Source organism: Salvelinus namaycush, chromosome 1 (genome assembly GCF_016432855.1).
Source record: "Salvelinus namaycush isolate Seneca chromosome 1, SaNama_1.0, whole genome shotgun sequence".
Lineage (NCBI taxonomy): Eukaryota > Metazoa > Chordata > Actinopteri > Salmoniformes > Salmonidae > Salvelinus > Salvelinus namaycush.
Genome location: NC_052307.1, coordinates 38,587,960 through 38,606,111, shown reverse-complemented (window position 1 = coordinate 38,606,111; position 18,152 = coordinate 38,587,960). Strand labels below are relative to the sequence as shown.

Sequence of the window (18,152 nt, the reverse complement as noted above, 5' to 3'; positions counted from 1 at the left end):
GTTCTCTCTCAGTCTCCACCACCACCCTGTGTGCTTCTCTCTCTGCTCTACAGAACTGGGACGTGGAGAGGACAGCATCAGCAGACTTGGCTCTGACTCCAGATCTGTAAGTCCTTGCAGCAAGCTCTGGATCCCAGTCAGACGAAGAAGCCACCTGTCTGTGGAGGGTGGTGGTGGAATTGTCTGGCTGCTCTGCAGCTTCCTCCTCCTCTTTTGTCGCCAGACTGGGCATCACCTGTTTGGTCTCACGTTTCCTCCTCCAGACTACAGCCAGGGCACAGACCACACAGATCAGGATACACAGCACCACTGGAAGACAAGAAACGCTAGAGTTAGTGAAGACTATGTTCACACTTTATTCTGTTGTGTTATATGCAGAATGGACCACGATACATATTTTGCCTGATAGCATAAGTGTAAATTGTTCGTTATGAGAAAACCAGTCTTAACATACTGTACTATAGATATGTATAGGCAATACTATTGTGTTCTATTTTATTTATTTGTGTACACTGTACAGCATTGCACCAGAACCTACCTATCACTGCTATGAGTGTGGAGACAGTGATGGACATGGCTGGGGGCCGTATGTGGGTGTCCTCCTGGGGCTGTGGGTTAGGTATCAAACACTTGGACACGTTCCACACAGGCTGGTCTCTCAGGGCTGAAGGGCTGGCACACGTCACTTCCATCTCCCTCTCCAGCAGAGAGGCATTCTGCAGACCTGGACACACAATAGTGACATCTAGAACATAATGTGTGTGGGTTGTGTGTGGTAGCCATTGTGTGGGTGGCTCAAGCCCAATTAATTTGTTTCACTCATTACAAATGCTATGAAAATTGTAGATTAAAAAAAAACTGAATTAAAGAAGCTTTTTGCAATAAAAATATACTAAATATGATCACTTCACAGCATTGCAGTACTTATACCCCACCATAACCCCTACCCACAAATGACTAGAAAACACTACCTCTGAGGAAGATGACAAAGTCCTCCACTCCACAGGAGCAGTCCCAGGGGTTGCCATCCAGCCTGATCTGTGTGGAGGGGGAGAGTGGGAGCAGGTCCTGGGGGTTAACCCTGGTCAGCCTGTTACCAGACAGATCCAAGTAGACCAGACTGGTCAGGGCGCTAAAACAGCCAGGACTGATGGTCTTGATCCTATTCCTGGCCAAGTTTAGACTAGTTAGGCCAGTGAGTCCACTGAAACTACCTGTATTGATGAGACAGTACACCATTGTTAGCTTCAGGAACTTCTTTACTAAGATAAAACAGGATATCATACACAGTGCATTATGGGTAATGTAGTACATCATGCTACATTACCAGGACTGATGGTTACGATCCTATTACCAGACAGGTCCAAACTGGCCAGATGGGTCTGGGTGGTAAAACTACCAGGAGCAATGCTCTGGATCATATTCCTGGTCAGGTTTAGGCTAATTAGACCAGTTAACCCACTAAGCATGGAGTCCTCTACAAACTCAATATGGTTCTGAATTAGGGTGAGGTTTTGGAGGGTGGCTGGTTCATGGAACCAGGTTGGGTTGAGCTGGGAGATGTTGTTGAGGTCCAGGCTGAGGGTTTTGAGGATGTGGAAGAAACCAAGAGCTGTGGATGCGATGTCGGTGATACCAGCGTTGTTGATGGTGAGGCGGGTGACTGAGGCCAGGTTGACACTACTGAACACAGTACTGTTGATTGTTCCAACATTACTTACTAAGAGCACCAGAGAGGCCAGGCCAGCAGGGTAACCTGAGGTAATAAAAAGAAAAGTGTGTAGTGGCGTTAAGTCTTGTTCATAGGTATTCCATAGAATGTTGATCATAAAGTAGAGAATAGATTGACCCAAATATACAGTATAAATGGCATAGAAGACAGCCTAAAGATCCATGTTAATGTTTAGTTTTGTGATCAAATATCTTTGTTTCTAAAGGACTTACTTTGTGGGATCTCTTGACAGATGTAAATCTGTGCCTCCGGAGTACAACGGTTGGAGCGCACCGAGACCAGAAACCCACACAGCATCAACACAGAAAGGCCAGCAGCAGACACTGTGGGATATGTAACAGTAAGTGAACCTCAGCTCATAGCTTACCTCCAATACAAATACATGGCTGTGACAACCATCCAAACGAGGAATAAGAACTCACCGTTCATGATGAATTCAATGTGGCCTCAAATGCCAGGCATCTGGTTTGCTTCTGTGATTGTTCTGTGTCTGAAGAAAACTGAGTTAGAACTAGTCTCTCAGATGGGACCTGCAAGTCACAGATTATCTTGTGACGGAATACCTGACACTGAGCCACCTGCAGAGAATAAACTGTCCGTTGCCATGGCAAGCCTATGTATGTCTGTAGGTGTTTACCATGGTTATGAGTCCTGCTGCCATCGAAGCATGCCGGGCACCGCTGTTCCAGTTGGGTGGTGGAGGGGGAGACAGTTAACACCAGGGAGGCTTGGGGGATAGCAGCACATCTCACGAACACCCTTGTAGGTTACTTGTGATCTGGGTTTAACTTCACTAGTATGTTTGGCCCAGCACCGGTGAAAAAAAAAAAAACTTTAGATCTACATGATATTCAATTTAAGTGAAAGATGCCATCAATAATCCCTAGGTAACTGGTGTGGGAGTGAAAACAGGGCATGCAAAAATATACTGCAAATGTGTATTGTAGGCGTCTGAATAGTCGTGAACATGCACATGAATGCCAAACTATAAATTGAACTGTTGGTGATGTAGGCTGAAACATGTATTTTAAGTCAAATGTATTCAACAAACAATGTGAACAAAAAAGATGAAAATGTGTTTTATTAACTTGAAAATTTTATTCAGTTTCAGTGCGTCCGTTTAAAATAAATAGATGGTATGATCTGAAAGAAATAGTAAAATGAACAGGGATGGAAATTGCATACAGTAACAACAAATGGTCATCAATGCCTATACAATCTTTTAGTAAACATAAAAACACTAACATTGAAAAGATATATTAAAAAAATAAACCAAATTATAAATCAGGTATTCTACGTATTTTTGGAGACAGCCGTAGTAGTGAAGAAACGAGGACTTCTTAAAATCGACTGCTCAGTGTTAAATCTTAGTGTTTTGTTTAAGTTCGGGAAGGGTAGTGTTTCTCTGTTGGGAGTGTACAGGAGTTCAGTTTTAAAAAACTAGACCATGTTCTGTTTGTTTGCAATATGTTTCAAATGTCCGTTTAAAGTTGAATTCCACTTTTTTTTATACTCAGTAAGTAAAGTGCACGTGCAACACTTATTAGTTGTTCTTGAGGCCAACATATGGTATCTAATAATAAGCACTTGGACAGAGAAAAATGGAAAATTGTGGCAGTGTTTGTTGACACCTTTCAGGAATGTTCTTTAATGTTGGTTGGTAGGTAAATAAATAGACCACAGTCCCACAGAGTAACCCATTATGAATATATGAAATAATGTCATTCAAACCGGTTACAGCAGGGCGCACACACTCTTCAGAACAAGAGCATCCAGCTCTCTGGGGAAAGGGATGCAGAAGGGGAGGGGAGAAAGCTGGGTGGGTAGCAGGGTTGGGGTCAAATCAGTTCATTTAGGAACTAAGCCAACATTTTAATTCCAATGGACTTGAAATGATAGTTTACTTCCTGAATTGAAATGGAATGGACCCCACACCCCTGGTGGGTAGCCGATCACTCATGGGATAGAAGGGAGGGGGGTACATTGCATGATAAAAGCCTTTGAAACGTGATCATGAGTGGAGTGCACCTTTATACAGGACATAGTAGTGCCCAGTGAAGAGAAACACGACTAGCTCTAACTAGCTAACGTATGTCAGACAGATTCATGTATGTTATGATGAAAAACACATATCATCAGCTCAATTGCTGTATAACCAACCACACTGCTCAATATAAAAAAAAATAACAAAAAAAAAAAAAAAAAAAGCGTTGTGACATTTTTCGACAGTACCAAAGCCTATTATTCATCGTCTTCACACCCTCGTTTGAGGGGGTTAAAAGGCGAGTAGACGAGTAGTTTAAAAACGACCATCATAATTCTACACACCAGATAGACAGTGCTACAACAGGCTGATATGCATTTAAAAGCGGTTGACGTTTGAATAAATAGACAGTTGACAGTACCACTATGACGCATGAAGAAGGCCAGCAGATGGTCTGGGAGGAGCCCAGGTAACAAACAGGAGATCAAAGCAGCACATTGGACAGAAAGATAACTGGAGAGGCAAGGTTGGCGATGCTCGTCTGGTAGATGAGTTCTAGTGTGTTCGACTGCAGATTGTTTTGTTGCAGCAGAACGGTCCTTTAAGTCCTGAAGGGACATAAGGTCCTTTCAGGTCATATTTTGCAGTAGAGAAATTTTGAACAACCCACCCCCTCCAACAAGAGCGAGAGTGGTGTTCGTAGGGTCATAACCAGTCCAATAAGAGCGAGGGGGGGGGGGGGGGTAGTGTTGTGTGGACTACTGTATGTACGCTGCAGCTGAGCTCAACCATTCAGTGCCAAACCAATAAATACTTCAAGTAAAAAGAAATCCACCACATGAAAGAAAAAAAAATGCCACATGCTTCTCTTAAGAGTCTTTAGAAAAACAGAACCGAATGAATTGATCGATGGACACCCTGAACAGAATACATTGAGATCCAGACAAAGAGGACCCTCCATATTGGTTCATGCAGATGACAATCCCACTCGCAGGCCACCAGCACAGATGCATACATCCATCCATGCCCCCACATTAGTGTGAACTGAAGGGGCCACGTGTCTGTCCAAACACGTGGCCTCTCCTTCAGCTTGATAGAGGGAGTTTATTGGCTGTGGACATCAATGCAGTTCATCCAGGAGAGCAGGGTGGAATGGAACCTAGGACAACCATGGAGTGGAATGGAACCCCAGAGTTCCAAGGGCCTCCACAGATTATTTCCCGCTCTTCTTTGGCACAGTGGTTCTCTTGGCCTGCCACAGGTGGTTGTGGATGGTGATGGCGTCTATGCTGACCGACACAGTCTTGGCGGGGATGACGGTGAACTGCTTGCGGTCCGAGCTGTACTTGTAGAGCTTGTCAATCATCTTCTTGCTGATGCTCTTGGGGCCCGTGCCAGTCAGCTTGAGGATCTCCTCCGTGTCTGGGAAGAAGGAGTAGACTCCCCGGAACTGGCAGCCCCCGTCCCTGAACAGGATCATCAGGTGGTGGGCCTCAACCTTCTCCAGCTCCTGGGATGAGATGGGGGGGGGGGGATTGTTAGTATGTATGGCTGACAAATATCTTGAGAAGCAGTCTCACATTTTAAGCAATTTGATACCCCCAGGTACAGTGATGTCTGGATGTCCTCCTGGGAAGGGTCGGGAGTTTTCCCTTCCTGACCACCTGATTGACCCGCAAAAACTCTAGACTTAAGTTTTAGTCAGGAAAACTCAAGAGTACTTTAAAAACAGGACATCAGTGTGTGTTTAGTACAAGAACATGCTGTGCTACAGCTGGATAATATTGAGCTGAGCAGCTCATTCTGTCCCACTAAATGTGACCTACATGTTACTGTGCTCATTTACACAGCATGGGGTTTGGCTGGACTAAATTACTGATAAATAGGACAGAAGAACTAAACTCTTGGGTTTCGTGGTTCACATCCCTACATCCCAATTTGACTATGTTGTGACGAAGAGCCCACAAAGGGGGGCGGAGTTGGTGACGGAGAACAAAGATCCTTAAGTACCACATTCCAGGTCAAAAGTTAGTTCTGTATTAGATGGCGCCCCTTTAAAGGCTATTATAAGAAAAATAAACTGCTCTCCCTTTACGACTGAATGGCCTGTTTTTTTGTGTGTTGGGGGGGGGGACTACTGTATGTACTTCATCCAATAGATAGTTTTTCTTCATTTCTTCAGAATGAAAATATAGTAAATTGACTGTTGATTATGACTACTGTTGATATAGGATTAAATGGTATAACGGTTAATAACTACTGATAGTGTTAATTCAAGGGGTCTTTCTATCAAAACCCTTAAATGGTGCCCCCGGATTAATTTGGATAGGATAACCAAATTAATTAAATTAGATCAACTATTCCAGTAATTAAATCAGTAAATTATCTTGAATATCCATATTAGCCAAAAGTCACAACAGTGAGATGATTTGCTGCATGACCATTTGATCGGGAGCGCACGTCAATAGCATTTCACAGTTAGGTAAAGCGTTACCTCCAGCAGGGTGTTCTTCTGGGGTTCATTGACCTTGCCAGCCAGGCAGCAGTGAGAGATCGCGTTGAAGATGATGGGCTTGTTGGACTTGGAACTGGGCTCCTTGAACAGCTTGGGACCTGAGGACACAGTGGACCGACAAGTCTTAGCATTAAATGCTAACATTAATAGAGACGAGGAGAACGTGAGCAGAGCAATGATTTTTATGGGAACATTGTCTGGGTGTTATGGGAATATTATTGGAACATTATGGGAAAGACTCTTTCCCCAGTGTGACAAGAGACTGACTTTCATGTGTACTGACCAGTGTATTCTGCCATGGAGTTGATTGAAGATGCAGTGGAGCCGTTGTCCCAGTCTCTCTCCGTGTTTCGACTGGCGTTCCGACTCAGGCCTGGGAAAGACTCAGACTCACCACTGGCAACGGACAGCAGAGCACACAGATGATGATCAAAAAAGGAATAGGTTTAAAAATGGCACACAAGAGATAGAAAACACTGACATCAATTACACCCAAACCAAAATTCTTACACAAGCACCCACCTACATATTTTGGGGCCACTTACCGTTGGGATCCTGCTCCTCCAGAGTTAACGCTGTCTGCCTCAGTGGTGGCAGCGGAGGCCAGGGACAGACTGGAGCCTGACTGGGCACTGCTCAGGTTGTCAGCTACCGAGAACCAAAATATAGGATTCCATCTTAGTATAGCTAACTCGTCCTATTACACTCCTATCCTCACACAGAAATGCATGGCCGCAAAATCTGAAATATTTTCTCAAACGGAATTGGGAGACATGAAACTGACCTGGACCAAGGATGTCAACCAACCCTGGTTCCAGAGAACCACAGTGTTAACAGGTCCCCCCCCCCCCCCAGCGCAGCTGAATGAGATGTATTAGTGCAGGACTGGAACAAAAGTCTGCACACACTGTAGCCCTCTGGGACAGGAGTTATTAACCCCTGGCCTAGTAAGATGAACAAAAGTGTGGTGGTTTTTACGTGTAGAAGAAGAGCACTTGGAAGAGAAGGTGTCGCTGGACGACTCCTCTCTGCTGAACGCAGACTTGGGTCTGTGAGTCTGGTGACTGGGTTTCTTAGGCTTGGTCTTGGGGGTCTTGGGCTTGGCTGGGCTGCCAAGGCCCTGCTCCTCCATCAGCTCCTGCTGCTTCCTCCTCAGGTACTGCTCCTTGATCAGCTCCCTACGGGCCTTCTCCTCCTCCTTCCTCATCCGGTCCTCCTCCGCCTTCCGCCTAGGGGGAGAGACAGACCACAGGCTCAACAACTGCAGCATTTGAATAGACTTAACACGGAAGAGGACGGAGGGACGTTTTCTGTGTTTTTCTATGAATGAACATTTCAAATCAAATGTTATTTTTCACATGCGCCGAATACAACAGGTGTAGACCTTACCGTGAAATGCTTACTTAAAAGCCCTTAACCAACAAAGCAGTTCAAGAAATAGTTAAGAAAATATTTACGAAATAAACTAAAGTAAAAAATAATAATAATAATAACAATAAACAATAACGAGGCTATATACACGGGGTATCGGTACCGAGTCAATGTGCAGGGGTATAGGTTAGTCGAGGTAATTTGTACATGTAGGTAGGTGGTCAACGTAAATAGTCCAGTTGGCTATTTGATTAATTGTTCAGCAGTCTTATGGCTTGGGGGTAGAAGCTGTTAAGGAACCTTTTGGACCTAGACTTGGTGCTCCGGTACCGCTTGCCTTGCGGTAGCAGAGAGAACAGTCTATGACTTGGGTGACTGGAGTCTGACAATTTTTGGGGCCTTCCTCTGACACTACCTAGTATATAGGTCCTGGATGGCAGAAAGCTTGGCCCCAGTGATGTACTGGAACGTACGCACTACATTTGAGGTGTAAAGAGCAAATACACAGGTGTGCAAAACTTGTGACTATACCGGTAACACACGCTATTGTGGGAGGGTTTTGGTGGTTTTTAAGCTAGTGCTTAGACAGTCTTATCTTACCTGAGCATTATGACTTATCTAGCAGACACAGTTTTGATTTGGTTGTAAAGACGTCATGTTTGTTACCTGGACTCTTCCCGCTTCTGTTCAGTCTCTGCCTCCAGCTGTAGTTTGCGTAACCGGGCATCCTCAGCCTTCTTCTGCTGCCTTACGAGAAACGCTGCCCTCTTCTTAGCCAGCTCATCCTCCGCCTTCTGTTCATCCTGTAGCACAATACAACACACTTACTAGTAGTATTTTACTCAATTACATTCAATACAACTTGATTTATGCCACAAACAATTGCCTGTGTCTCCTCCCTCGTCTCTTGCTTTATTTATTCAGTAAATGTAGAATTTTATATTATTCCTTCCCGGAAAATGTTGTACTATAAAAATGATGTAATACCTTTCCCTGTCCTAGACATTCGACCACCCAAAAGATGAGGAGAATAGGCCCTATATCTTGTCCACTTTATGACACACACACACACAGTTAGCCGGTAATTGAAGGCTTTTGGCCAATACATTTTTTTATTAAATTGTAGCCGGGAGAAAAACAATCCCCCAATTAGGCTACCTATCATACACCGTGATTTCGTGCTACAGCACCATTCCCGCACTCCTTGCGCGCTGCCTTACGTGCGCCTGCTGCTGAGAGAAAGAACTAGTGAGAGGAGCCTTGGCCCACAATAATTTAGCAAAAAAAAAAAAGGGGGAAATCTGCTCCCAAGAGCCATACTGTATGTGATCATGTCTCTATGTAATTCAAGATATGAAATTATTGTATTGTCAAATACAATCTATTTTTAGGCTTAGTTATGGTCTATTTGCAGTTTACAGATTATTATAATTGCCCCCGGACCATCCACTCGGACAAAAAAAAAAAGTATATATATATATATATATATATATTTTTTTTAATCGGTCCGCGGCTGAATCCAGTTGCCTACCCCTGGCCTAGGCTACTGTTATTGCGAAGATCGAGGCCTTTTTCATTGAAGTAAAATGAAAGCTGAAGGAACATTTTTTGGCCTTCAGTGAAAATGCCTATATTGTAGTGGACAAAGATGAGAAGAACGTTAGCGCAGCCAAATGCAGGCTACTGTGTGCAAATTGCTCTTCAGGTAGAATGCAATTTTGGAACTTTCCTTAATTTTCATATTTACAAGGATTAAAGCAACAACTAAAAAATCCCATGACTGAAACGTAAGTCATTCTCAGATCAATTGTTAACCTCCCCTTTCATGTAGGAAAGGCATGACCATCATGCCTTTAGGGAAAGAGGACAGTTTTTAAAAACAGCAAGTTTGTCAATTCCAGTTCCCTTGCTTAGGTGGTCCTGGGTCCTCCCAGAGATAATTTTTATGTAGAACTGAGAAGCTCAGTTCTGGTGACTTAAAAAAAGACATTCTACTCCAAAATGTATTTAAATAAAATTACGCTGACACCATCTAAAATATCATTTCCACCACCAGCAATGTGCCCAATAACATATCGGTAAAAAGTATTTTAAAAAGGTCCAGTGCAGTCAAAATACATTTTTTCCTGTGATTTGTATCATATTGTACAACAGCTGATGAAACGAGCACTGTAAAATATTTTTTTGTCAATTTTAATGGAAAACTATTACAAGGTACTTAAATTGTTACCCAGAAATTATTTGATATTGAGATAAAACAGCTGCATTGGGCATTTAAAATGATTTTTACATATTGGACCATGTATATAACGGCAGGTAGCCTAATGGTTAGAGCGTTGGGCAAGTAACCAAAAGCTTGCTGGATCAAATCCCAGAGCTGACAAAATAAAAATCTGTCGTTCTGCCCCTGAAAAAGGCAGTTAACCCACTGTTCCTAGGCTGTCACAGTAAATAAGAATTTGTTCTTAACTGACTTGCCTAGTTAAATAAAGGTTAAATTAAATAATAACCTATGAATGGTCTATATTCTTAGATGCGCTATTAGCAAAAGGCATTCATTGCCTGTAGCCCAACTGATGCAACATAGTGGCTATACAATTTGCATAGGCTGAATCCTGGGATTTGTCCATTTACATTTACCCCATTAGACACAACATCCTGATTGTTAATAATTATTTTATTATAAATAATTATTCATTTGATCAAATAAAAAAAAGTTTCTATAATGAAAGTATGCCATCGCCCTTTTAATACACCATTGCCCCATTGAGCTCTGTGTTGCGCAGCTGCGCCTAAATCATGCTTGAAACTCCGGTTGTAATTGCATTTGTAAAACGATGCAACTCGCACAATTGAAGTAGAGAAATAAACGTGGTAGCAATGGAAAAATTGGGATCCCCCTCTCTTAACAAAGGCCAAAACTGTTTTCAAAATACATTTGCTGTGGGCCTCCCGAGCGGCGGAGCAGTCTAAGGCACTGCATCGCATTGCTGAGGCGCAACTACAGCCAGGGGTTTGATCCCTATACGGAGCCCCATAGGGAGGTGCACAATTGGCCCAGCGCCATCCAGGTTAGGGGAGGCTTTCCTTGGCTCACTGCGCTCTAGCGACTCCGCCTGCAACCTCTAATGCCTGCAAGCTGGGTTCAGTCAAACAGTGTTTCCTCCGTAAAAATTGGTACGGCTGGCTTCCGGGTTAAGCGAGCAGTGTGTTAAGAAGCAGCGTGGATTGGCAGATCATGTTTCGAAGGACGCATGTCTCGACCTTCACCTCTCCCGAGTTGCAGCGATGAGACAAGATCGTAACTAGCAATTGGATATCCCGAAATTGGGGAGAAAAATGGGGGAAAATTACAAAGAAAAAATGTATAACAATAAAACAAATATATAAACAAACATGCATTTTCCAGCGATTGCGTTAATAATTTTTGTTTATTGACTGCTTATCAGAATACATGTTTCCCTCCCTATGGCTCTCAACTTGAAAGCGCCTCGAGAATAATATTTATCTCGCATAGAACACAACAACCCGACTAGGTAAATATGTAAACTATTCTTCTATAGGGTTGTCCGATTTTGTTTTAACATTACAGGGTAAAAATAGTTGCATCCTGGGTGAAAGTATAATCATTGGTTTGATCATTATTATTGTACATCACTTATTATTAACTGGGTGGATTGAGCCCCGAATGCTGATTGGCTGAAAGCTGTGGTATATCAAACCATATACCATCAGTATGACAAAACATTTATTTTGACTGCTCCAATTACGTTGGTAACCAGTTTATAATAGCATTAAGGCACCTCTGGGGTTTGTGATATATGGCCAATAGGGCTGTGTCCAGGCACTCCATGTTGCATCGTGCAAGAACAGCCCTAAACTGTGGTATATTGGCCATATTCTACACACCTTCGGGCCTTATTGCTTAATTGTTGTAGGTGTATTAATCTAAACGAGTTCTTTAAATATGCAAACATGTTTTGTTTCATTCTGTTGAGACATTTTCATTGGCTAAATTAAGCTATGCTTTAGCTACTGCAGGCCTATGATATGAAGGCATTGCGCACCGGAAATCCAACAGAGTTCGACAGTTGAACTTGAGGTTAGGAATGTTTTAGGCCTACCAGAGTTACTCCTATAATCTAACAATATAATGCTAATTTTTATAAAAAATATTCTGATAGAAAAATGAACTAATTAGCCTCCTTCTGTACATCTATCTCTATAGCAGACACAGTAGCCTATCTGACAAGGATAAAGAAATTAACGTTGGTGTCGTAGCATGCCGCCAGCATATCTCTATCTCTCTGGAACTAGGCCTAAGCTTTTCTTCCTTTATATATTTTAAATATTAATATCATACAGTGGACTGCTAAGCCTATAGGCCGCATGCAATGCCCTGATGCATTTAGTGCTCAAATCTGTGGACAATCATTATTTAAAAAAAGTAAAAAACAATAGGCTATAGCATTTTGCATTTGATACACATCGAAACAGAGAAAAGCCTAGTGTTTTTGTAATTTGTTATAGGCTGTTTTTAAGGACACGTAAATATGGATAATTTGGCAAAGTAAGAGTTTTCGTTCTCTCAGATCTGAACGTATATATATGGATGTCCGGTAAATTTCTCAAATGTCCGGTAAATTAAAATCTTCCCAGTCACATTGTCCAGCGGCAAATTTTTCTGACAGAAAACCACACACACACACACACACCTTGAAGAAGAATCCCAGGCCAGACTTCTGTTCTCCGTCTTCCCCATCCATGGTGCTGTTTTGACCACAGTCTCCCTCCATCTCCTCTGGGTCCTTCAGGTCTGACAGGTCCACCTCTATCAGGGGGGCTTTGCTCCATGACACCTCTAAGGGGACGTTCTCCTTCCCCGAGCCGTCCGAGGAATTCAGCTCCCCCTCCCTCAAGGTACTGGACAGGCACTCAAAGGACACTTCTGGGGTGACATTTACCGGGTCGATACGGGCCACTGTGCGTAGGTTAGCCTCATCGTTGAGCCTAAAGGTGGCGCTCCGTCCAGGCTTGTCCTGCACACCGACTGTCTCTCCTCCAACAGAGGTTCTGGTGTCAGGGGGGTCTGCCCTGGGGGACCTGCCCCCAGGGAACTGCCTCAAGTGGGGCAGGGTCTCGAGGCTGTGTGTGGGGGTGATTGCCCTGCTGGAGGTAAGGCCCTGCCGCCCGTGCTCCTTGAACAGCTTCAGCTCAGACGGCTTGGACCTTGGGCCTCTGGCCGAGGTCAGCTTGGGGGGTTTCCTGGTTGGTGCTGTACCTGTGGTTGGTGCGCCGCTGCCCATCTCCACAAAGTGGGCGGCAGATTGGGCCTTTGGTTCAGAGCCGCTGGTCTTGTCGTTGGGAGGAGGGGGGCCGGGAGGGGACTGTACATTCTGTTTCATCAGCAGGTCCTGCTGGAGGGACAGCTGCATCATCTGTTGCTGGATGCTGCCGATAGCGTCATTCAGCATCTCAATGGAGCGGTTACATTCGTTCAGGTCCAGTTCTTCGTCCAGCAGCAGACCGGGGCTACCGCTGCACTTCCTTTCCACTGTCTCTAAGGCATCTGGGACTGGCGAGGTGGCAGACTCTGTCTCTTTGGCCCCTCTCAGTGCGTCCAGGCACGAGTCATCTTTCGAGCTCCCCCCTTTGTCCCCGTTGAGCTCCTCTTTGGAGTAGTAGTCTGGTTTGAGCGGGTGGGGCAGGGTATCGCTCTTGCCCTTCTTGACGATGTGCAGAAAGGCAGCCTTGCCCAGCTTCTGTCTATGTCTGGCTGACAGCACCTCCATCTTCTTCTTCTGGTGCTCGATGGCCTTCCTCTTCTCCTCCAGTTGCATGTGGAGCTGGACCAGCTCAGATGCCAGCAAGTTGGTGCCACCGTCCCCCCGCCCCCCCTGGGGCGAGGAGGGGCTCTGGTCCCTCTTCAGCCTCCAGGAGGTGGGCAGAGAGAGGGGCCCGCTGCACTCGGAGCCGTCTGGGGTGGTCCTTTGGGAGCTGGATGCGCTGGGTCGCAGGTCATGGTTGCTGCCAAAGCGCTGCTGGGCCTTGCGTTCAGCGAAGCTGGTCATGCGTACGCTGCCGCTGGCCAGGCTGCTGGCCTGGGAGTGGGTGCTGAGACAAGGGCTGGAGCGTCCACTACCACCATCATCCCCTTTATCCTTGTCCTCTTTCTCCTTCAGGTCCTCCTGCAGCTTGGCTGACTCTTCCTCCTCGTCGAAGGCCTTCCGAGGCCTGGTTGGGTCCTTGGTGGTGAGAGCTTCATCCAGGTCCTCCTCATCAGCCTCGTCCAGGTCTGGCTCCAGGTCCTGACCAAGATTCTGGTTGTCACTGTCAGAGTGGAGGTAGAAGCCCCCAGATGGCTCTCTGCAGGAGGGGTCCACACTACTGGTGACCAGGTTTTTGCAGGCTCCTTGTCCCTGGGGTGGCCCAGCCACTGAAGCTTCAGTAGACACGGCAAACTCCCCACTAGAAGTGGGAGTAGAGGTCCGATTTAGGCTGGTGGGGATTTTCCTCCTGGCCGACGCCGCGAGTCCAGGCACCCCCTCTACTCTCCGGATAGACCCCGCTCCCCACGATCGGCCCACCTCTCCACTCTCCTCCTCCTTATTCAGGCATACAGACTTCTCTTTTGCCGATTTCAACACAGCAGGCATCAGTGGTTCTAAGTAAAAGCTATCCTTGGGCCTGGCCCCAGCAGTTGGCTGCATCACCTCTCCCTGACTGGGGAGAGCTGTTGACGCATCAGTCCTCATCACCGACACAAGCTGCTCCTCCTCCATGTTGACGTTTCCCAGCAGGCCGTGGCCGTTGACTCGGCGGGGTGCAGGGCTGACTGGAGCACGGCCTACCTGGGCGGGTCCGATCAGGGTGTGGCCCTGGGGGGTGAGACCCTGGTGTTTGGGGGTGAGGTTGGCTACGTTAGAGGCCAGGCTGTCTTTACTGATGGAGCGGGCCAGACTCACACTGTCCCCAGAGGCTATATCAGCGTCGCTGTCGGTGGCTGAGATACCAAACGTGTATGGGTTGAGAGTTGACATTGGCCTGGAGAGGGGGGGGGGGGGGGGGGGGGGGGGAGAAAGAAATCAGGTTTTCTGGAGTTAAACAAAATTAACTCAGAGATCCCCGATACACATATGTATTATTAATTAAGAAAGGTGTTATTGTCATACTATACCTCTGTCTCTTGTCAGGCCAGGCCTGCACTGAGCCTCGTGGCTGTCTGTTCTCCAAGGAGTTGGAGCGGTTTCTAATTCCTAGACACACAGACAAAACACTGACCATACAGCTACCTATAAGACACAATAGAAAAGCCATCTGATATTGAAATGTGCGCTGTAGTATTATTCCACTACAACAAAAGCTACACAACTAGAGAAAACCATCAGTATAACCAAAGTATAAATGTAATTTCTAAAATGTGCCCATGGGTGGTTTTGGATAGTCTTCTATGGTAAATGGTAACAGTGGTGTTGTGTCGTGTGGTGCCCTCACCTGATCCATCCTCTCCCTGTTGCTGCTTCTGTTGTCGCTGCCTCAGAGGGAGGAGTGGGTGGGAGGTGCTGAAGGCTGCAGCAGGACCTCCTTTAGTACTGTGAATCACACGCAAACAAACCATTTCGATTACCTACCTAGTCAGTCTTTGGATGTTGTCTGCTGCTGTACTGCTAAAATTAAATTTTTGCAGGATTACAGTGCATTCGTAAAGTATTTAGAGCTCTTGACATTTTCCACATTTTGTTACAGACTTATTCTAAAATTGATTAAATATGTATTTTTTCTCATGAATTTACACACAATACCCCATAATGACAAATCGAAAACAGAAATACCTTATTTCCTTAAGTATTCAGACCCTTTGCTATGAGACTCAAAATTGAGCTCAGGTGCATCCTGTTTCCATTGATCATCCTTGAGAACGTAATTGGAGTCCACCTGTGGTAAATTAAACTGATTGGACATGATTTAGAGCTGGCCGCCTGGCCAAACTGAGCAATCGGGGGAGAAGGGCCTTGGTCAGGGAGGTGACCAAGAACCCGATGGTCACTCTGACAGAGCTCCAGAGTTCTTCTGTGGAGATGGGAGAAAGTTCCAGAAGGACAACCATCTCCGCAGCACTCCACCAATCAGGCACTTACGGTAGAGTGGCCAGACGGAAGCCAATGAATGAGGCAAAGCACAGAGAGATCCTTAATGGAAACCTTCTCCAGAGTGCTCGGGACCTCAGACTGGGGTGAAGGTTCAACTTCCAACTGGACAACGACCCGAAGCACACAGCCAAGACAACGCAGGCGTGGCTTTGGGACAAGTCTCTGAATGTCCTTGAGTGACCCAGCCAGAGCCCGGACTTGAACCCGATCTAATATCTCTGGAGAGACCTGAAAATATCTGTGCATGCAGTGATGCTCCCCATCCAACCTGACAGAGCTTGAGAGGATCTGCAGAGAGGAATGGGAGAAACTCCCCAAATACAGGTGTGCCACGCTTGTAGCGTCACACCCAAGAATACTCGAGGCTGTAATCGCTGACAAAGGTGCTTCAACAAAGTACTGAGTAAAGGGTCTGAATACTTATGTAAATGTGATTTCAGTTTTTTATTTGTAATTATTTGCAAACATTTATAAACCTGTTTTTTTGCTTTGTCATTATGGGGTAATGTGTGTAGACTGATTTTAAAAAATTCCCTTCAATTTAGAATAAGGCTGTAATATAACAAAATGTGGAAAAAGTCAAGGGGTCTGAATACTTTTCAAAGGCACTGTATATCCTTTCCTAGACTATGTGAATTCATTGAGGTCTTACGTGATTCATTCAGGTCTTAAGTACACAGACAGTTGAAGGGATTAGCCCCTCTTACACCTTCGGTAAAGCAGATTGACCCACATTCCCTAGAACATTATCGGTTTAGCCGTCTCTTATTGCTCGCATTTTTAAAAGGTCCAATGCAACGGTTTTCATCTCAACATCAAATCATTTCTGGGTAACAATTAAGTACCTTAATGTGATTGTTTTTTTTTTAAATGGTCAAAAGATGTCTTGCTAGGACTGTCTGGGGGTGGTCTGAGTGGGGAGGTGAAAACTTAAAATTAGCTGTTATTAGCAGAGGGGTTTGGAACACTTATTGGTCTATCAACTAATTTACTGCATGGTGATGTCACCATGGATGGCCAAAACTCCATCCCACCAAAACAGGCTGAAATTTCAGGCTGTCTTTTCAAACAATTCTTACACTAAAATGACATTATCATAAATTTCACAGTATTATTCCAACGTCAGTGTGGAAATATATATAAAACACAGGAAATGTATTTATCTGACAGCACTGGGACTTTAAGAATGAGTGAAAGTGAGTACTAAAAGTAAACAGACATCAGGAAGAGACACCCCATAACCACCCACCCTCCACACAGATAAACAACCCATCAGTCAGTTGACACTATGGTCGGTGTTGATCCCGACTTACTGTCCCGTTAATCCCATCAATTAATCCTAATATTTTACCCTCCCACTGATCAACCAACAAACACGATAGACAATGTTCACGCAATATATTTTCTTCAAGGCTGGAATGATTGTGGAACATAAATTAACTAATATCAATAAACACAGTGGAGGAGAAGGTGAGGACAAAAATTGGAAGGGCCAGTAAATGCATGTGAAAGGTGAGAGGAAACAATGTAATATTTTCCAAGATCTCTATATGGGAAACCCAGGTTGGTGAAATATGAAATGAGAAGGGTGGAGAGAGAGGAAGGAGAGACTTACAGAGGGTCAGGGTCTTCAGCAGGGTGCAGGAAGTACCTGTTGGAGACATCAGGGCTGCTCTGGGCAGAGACAGACAGAGAGGCCTCGGTGATGCCAGGGGTCACCTGGAAGCTTCGCTTGGTGGCGTTGGAGATGGGCACTGAGGGACGGGCACTCTTCGGCTGAGCCATGGCTCGGGCTGTTGTGAGAGGAGGGGAGAGGCATCAATCAAAACAGAGGTGGGTGGGTAAGGAGTGGAGAATGTAAATTGTCTCATTGAACTGCAGCTGCTTATTTTCATTCCCAGTCAAGTTCTGTCTAAATGTATCCTGTTAAGATCAGCAAGTCAACATACATAACAGACGATTGAAAATTGCAAGGAGATTACCTACAAATGTGCAATGAAAAGTTGTGGGAATTACAGTAGAAATAAAAAAAGACAAGTGACACTTCAGTTTAACCAAATCATTTTCTATAAGTAAGAAACCATTAATACTGTTCTTCCTTGTCTTACAGGTTCAACAGCTTTAGTTGATCCACCCAGTTGGCACTACCCTCCCTGCTCATACAAATAAAACATAATGCACTGTACATCACTATATCTCAACTAGGCTTTGGTGGTACACCGTATACTGGGGTATTTTGAAATACCGATGGTATGATTCTCAATATCGTCAAAACATAATAAATAAATAAAACAAATATATATATATAGGATCTGGGGCCCCCTGAAGCTCAGGGGGTGTGTGCTACGCCACTGATGAAAAATATAGGTTCACCATCTAAGATGTGCCAAATAAATGATC

General features: G+C 44.8%; 1 protein-coding gene across 2 annotated transcripts in view; it reads right to left on the bottom strand.

Moving 5' to 3' along the window:
• Positions 1-2,796: 2,796 nt before the first annotated feature.
• Positions 2,797-18,152, bottom strand: part of LOC120043745 (calmodulin-regulated spectrin-associated protein 1-B-like) — a 43,709-nt gene continuing 28,353 nt past the window's right edge. Inside the window, exons 9-18 of one of the 2 annotated variants that reach the window (XM_038988311.1) lie at positions 17,368-17,545; positions 15,097-15,194; positions 14,780-14,894; positions 12,318-14,646; positions 8,269-8,405; positions 7,210-7,460; positions 6,777-6,879; positions 6,515-6,627; positions 6,211-6,329; positions 2,797-5,226 (exon numbers count right to left, since the gene is read on the bottom strand). In XM_038988311.1, coding sequence (XP_038844239.1) covers positions 4,930-5,226; positions 6,211-6,329; positions 6,515-6,627; positions 6,777-6,879; positions 7,210-7,460; positions 8,269-8,405; positions 12,318-14,646; positions 14,780-14,894; positions 15,097-15,194; positions 17,368-17,545 — 3,740 coding nt within the window. In that variant the 3' untranslated portion in view covers positions 2,797-4,929. The remainder of the gene's footprint in view (positions 5,227-6,210; positions 6,330-6,514; positions 6,628-6,776; positions 6,880-7,209; positions 7,461-8,268; positions 8,406-12,317; positions 14,647-14,779; positions 14,895-15,096; positions 15,195-17,367; positions 17,546-18,152) is intronic. The other variant, XM_038988314.1, reaches the window with a different exon arrangement.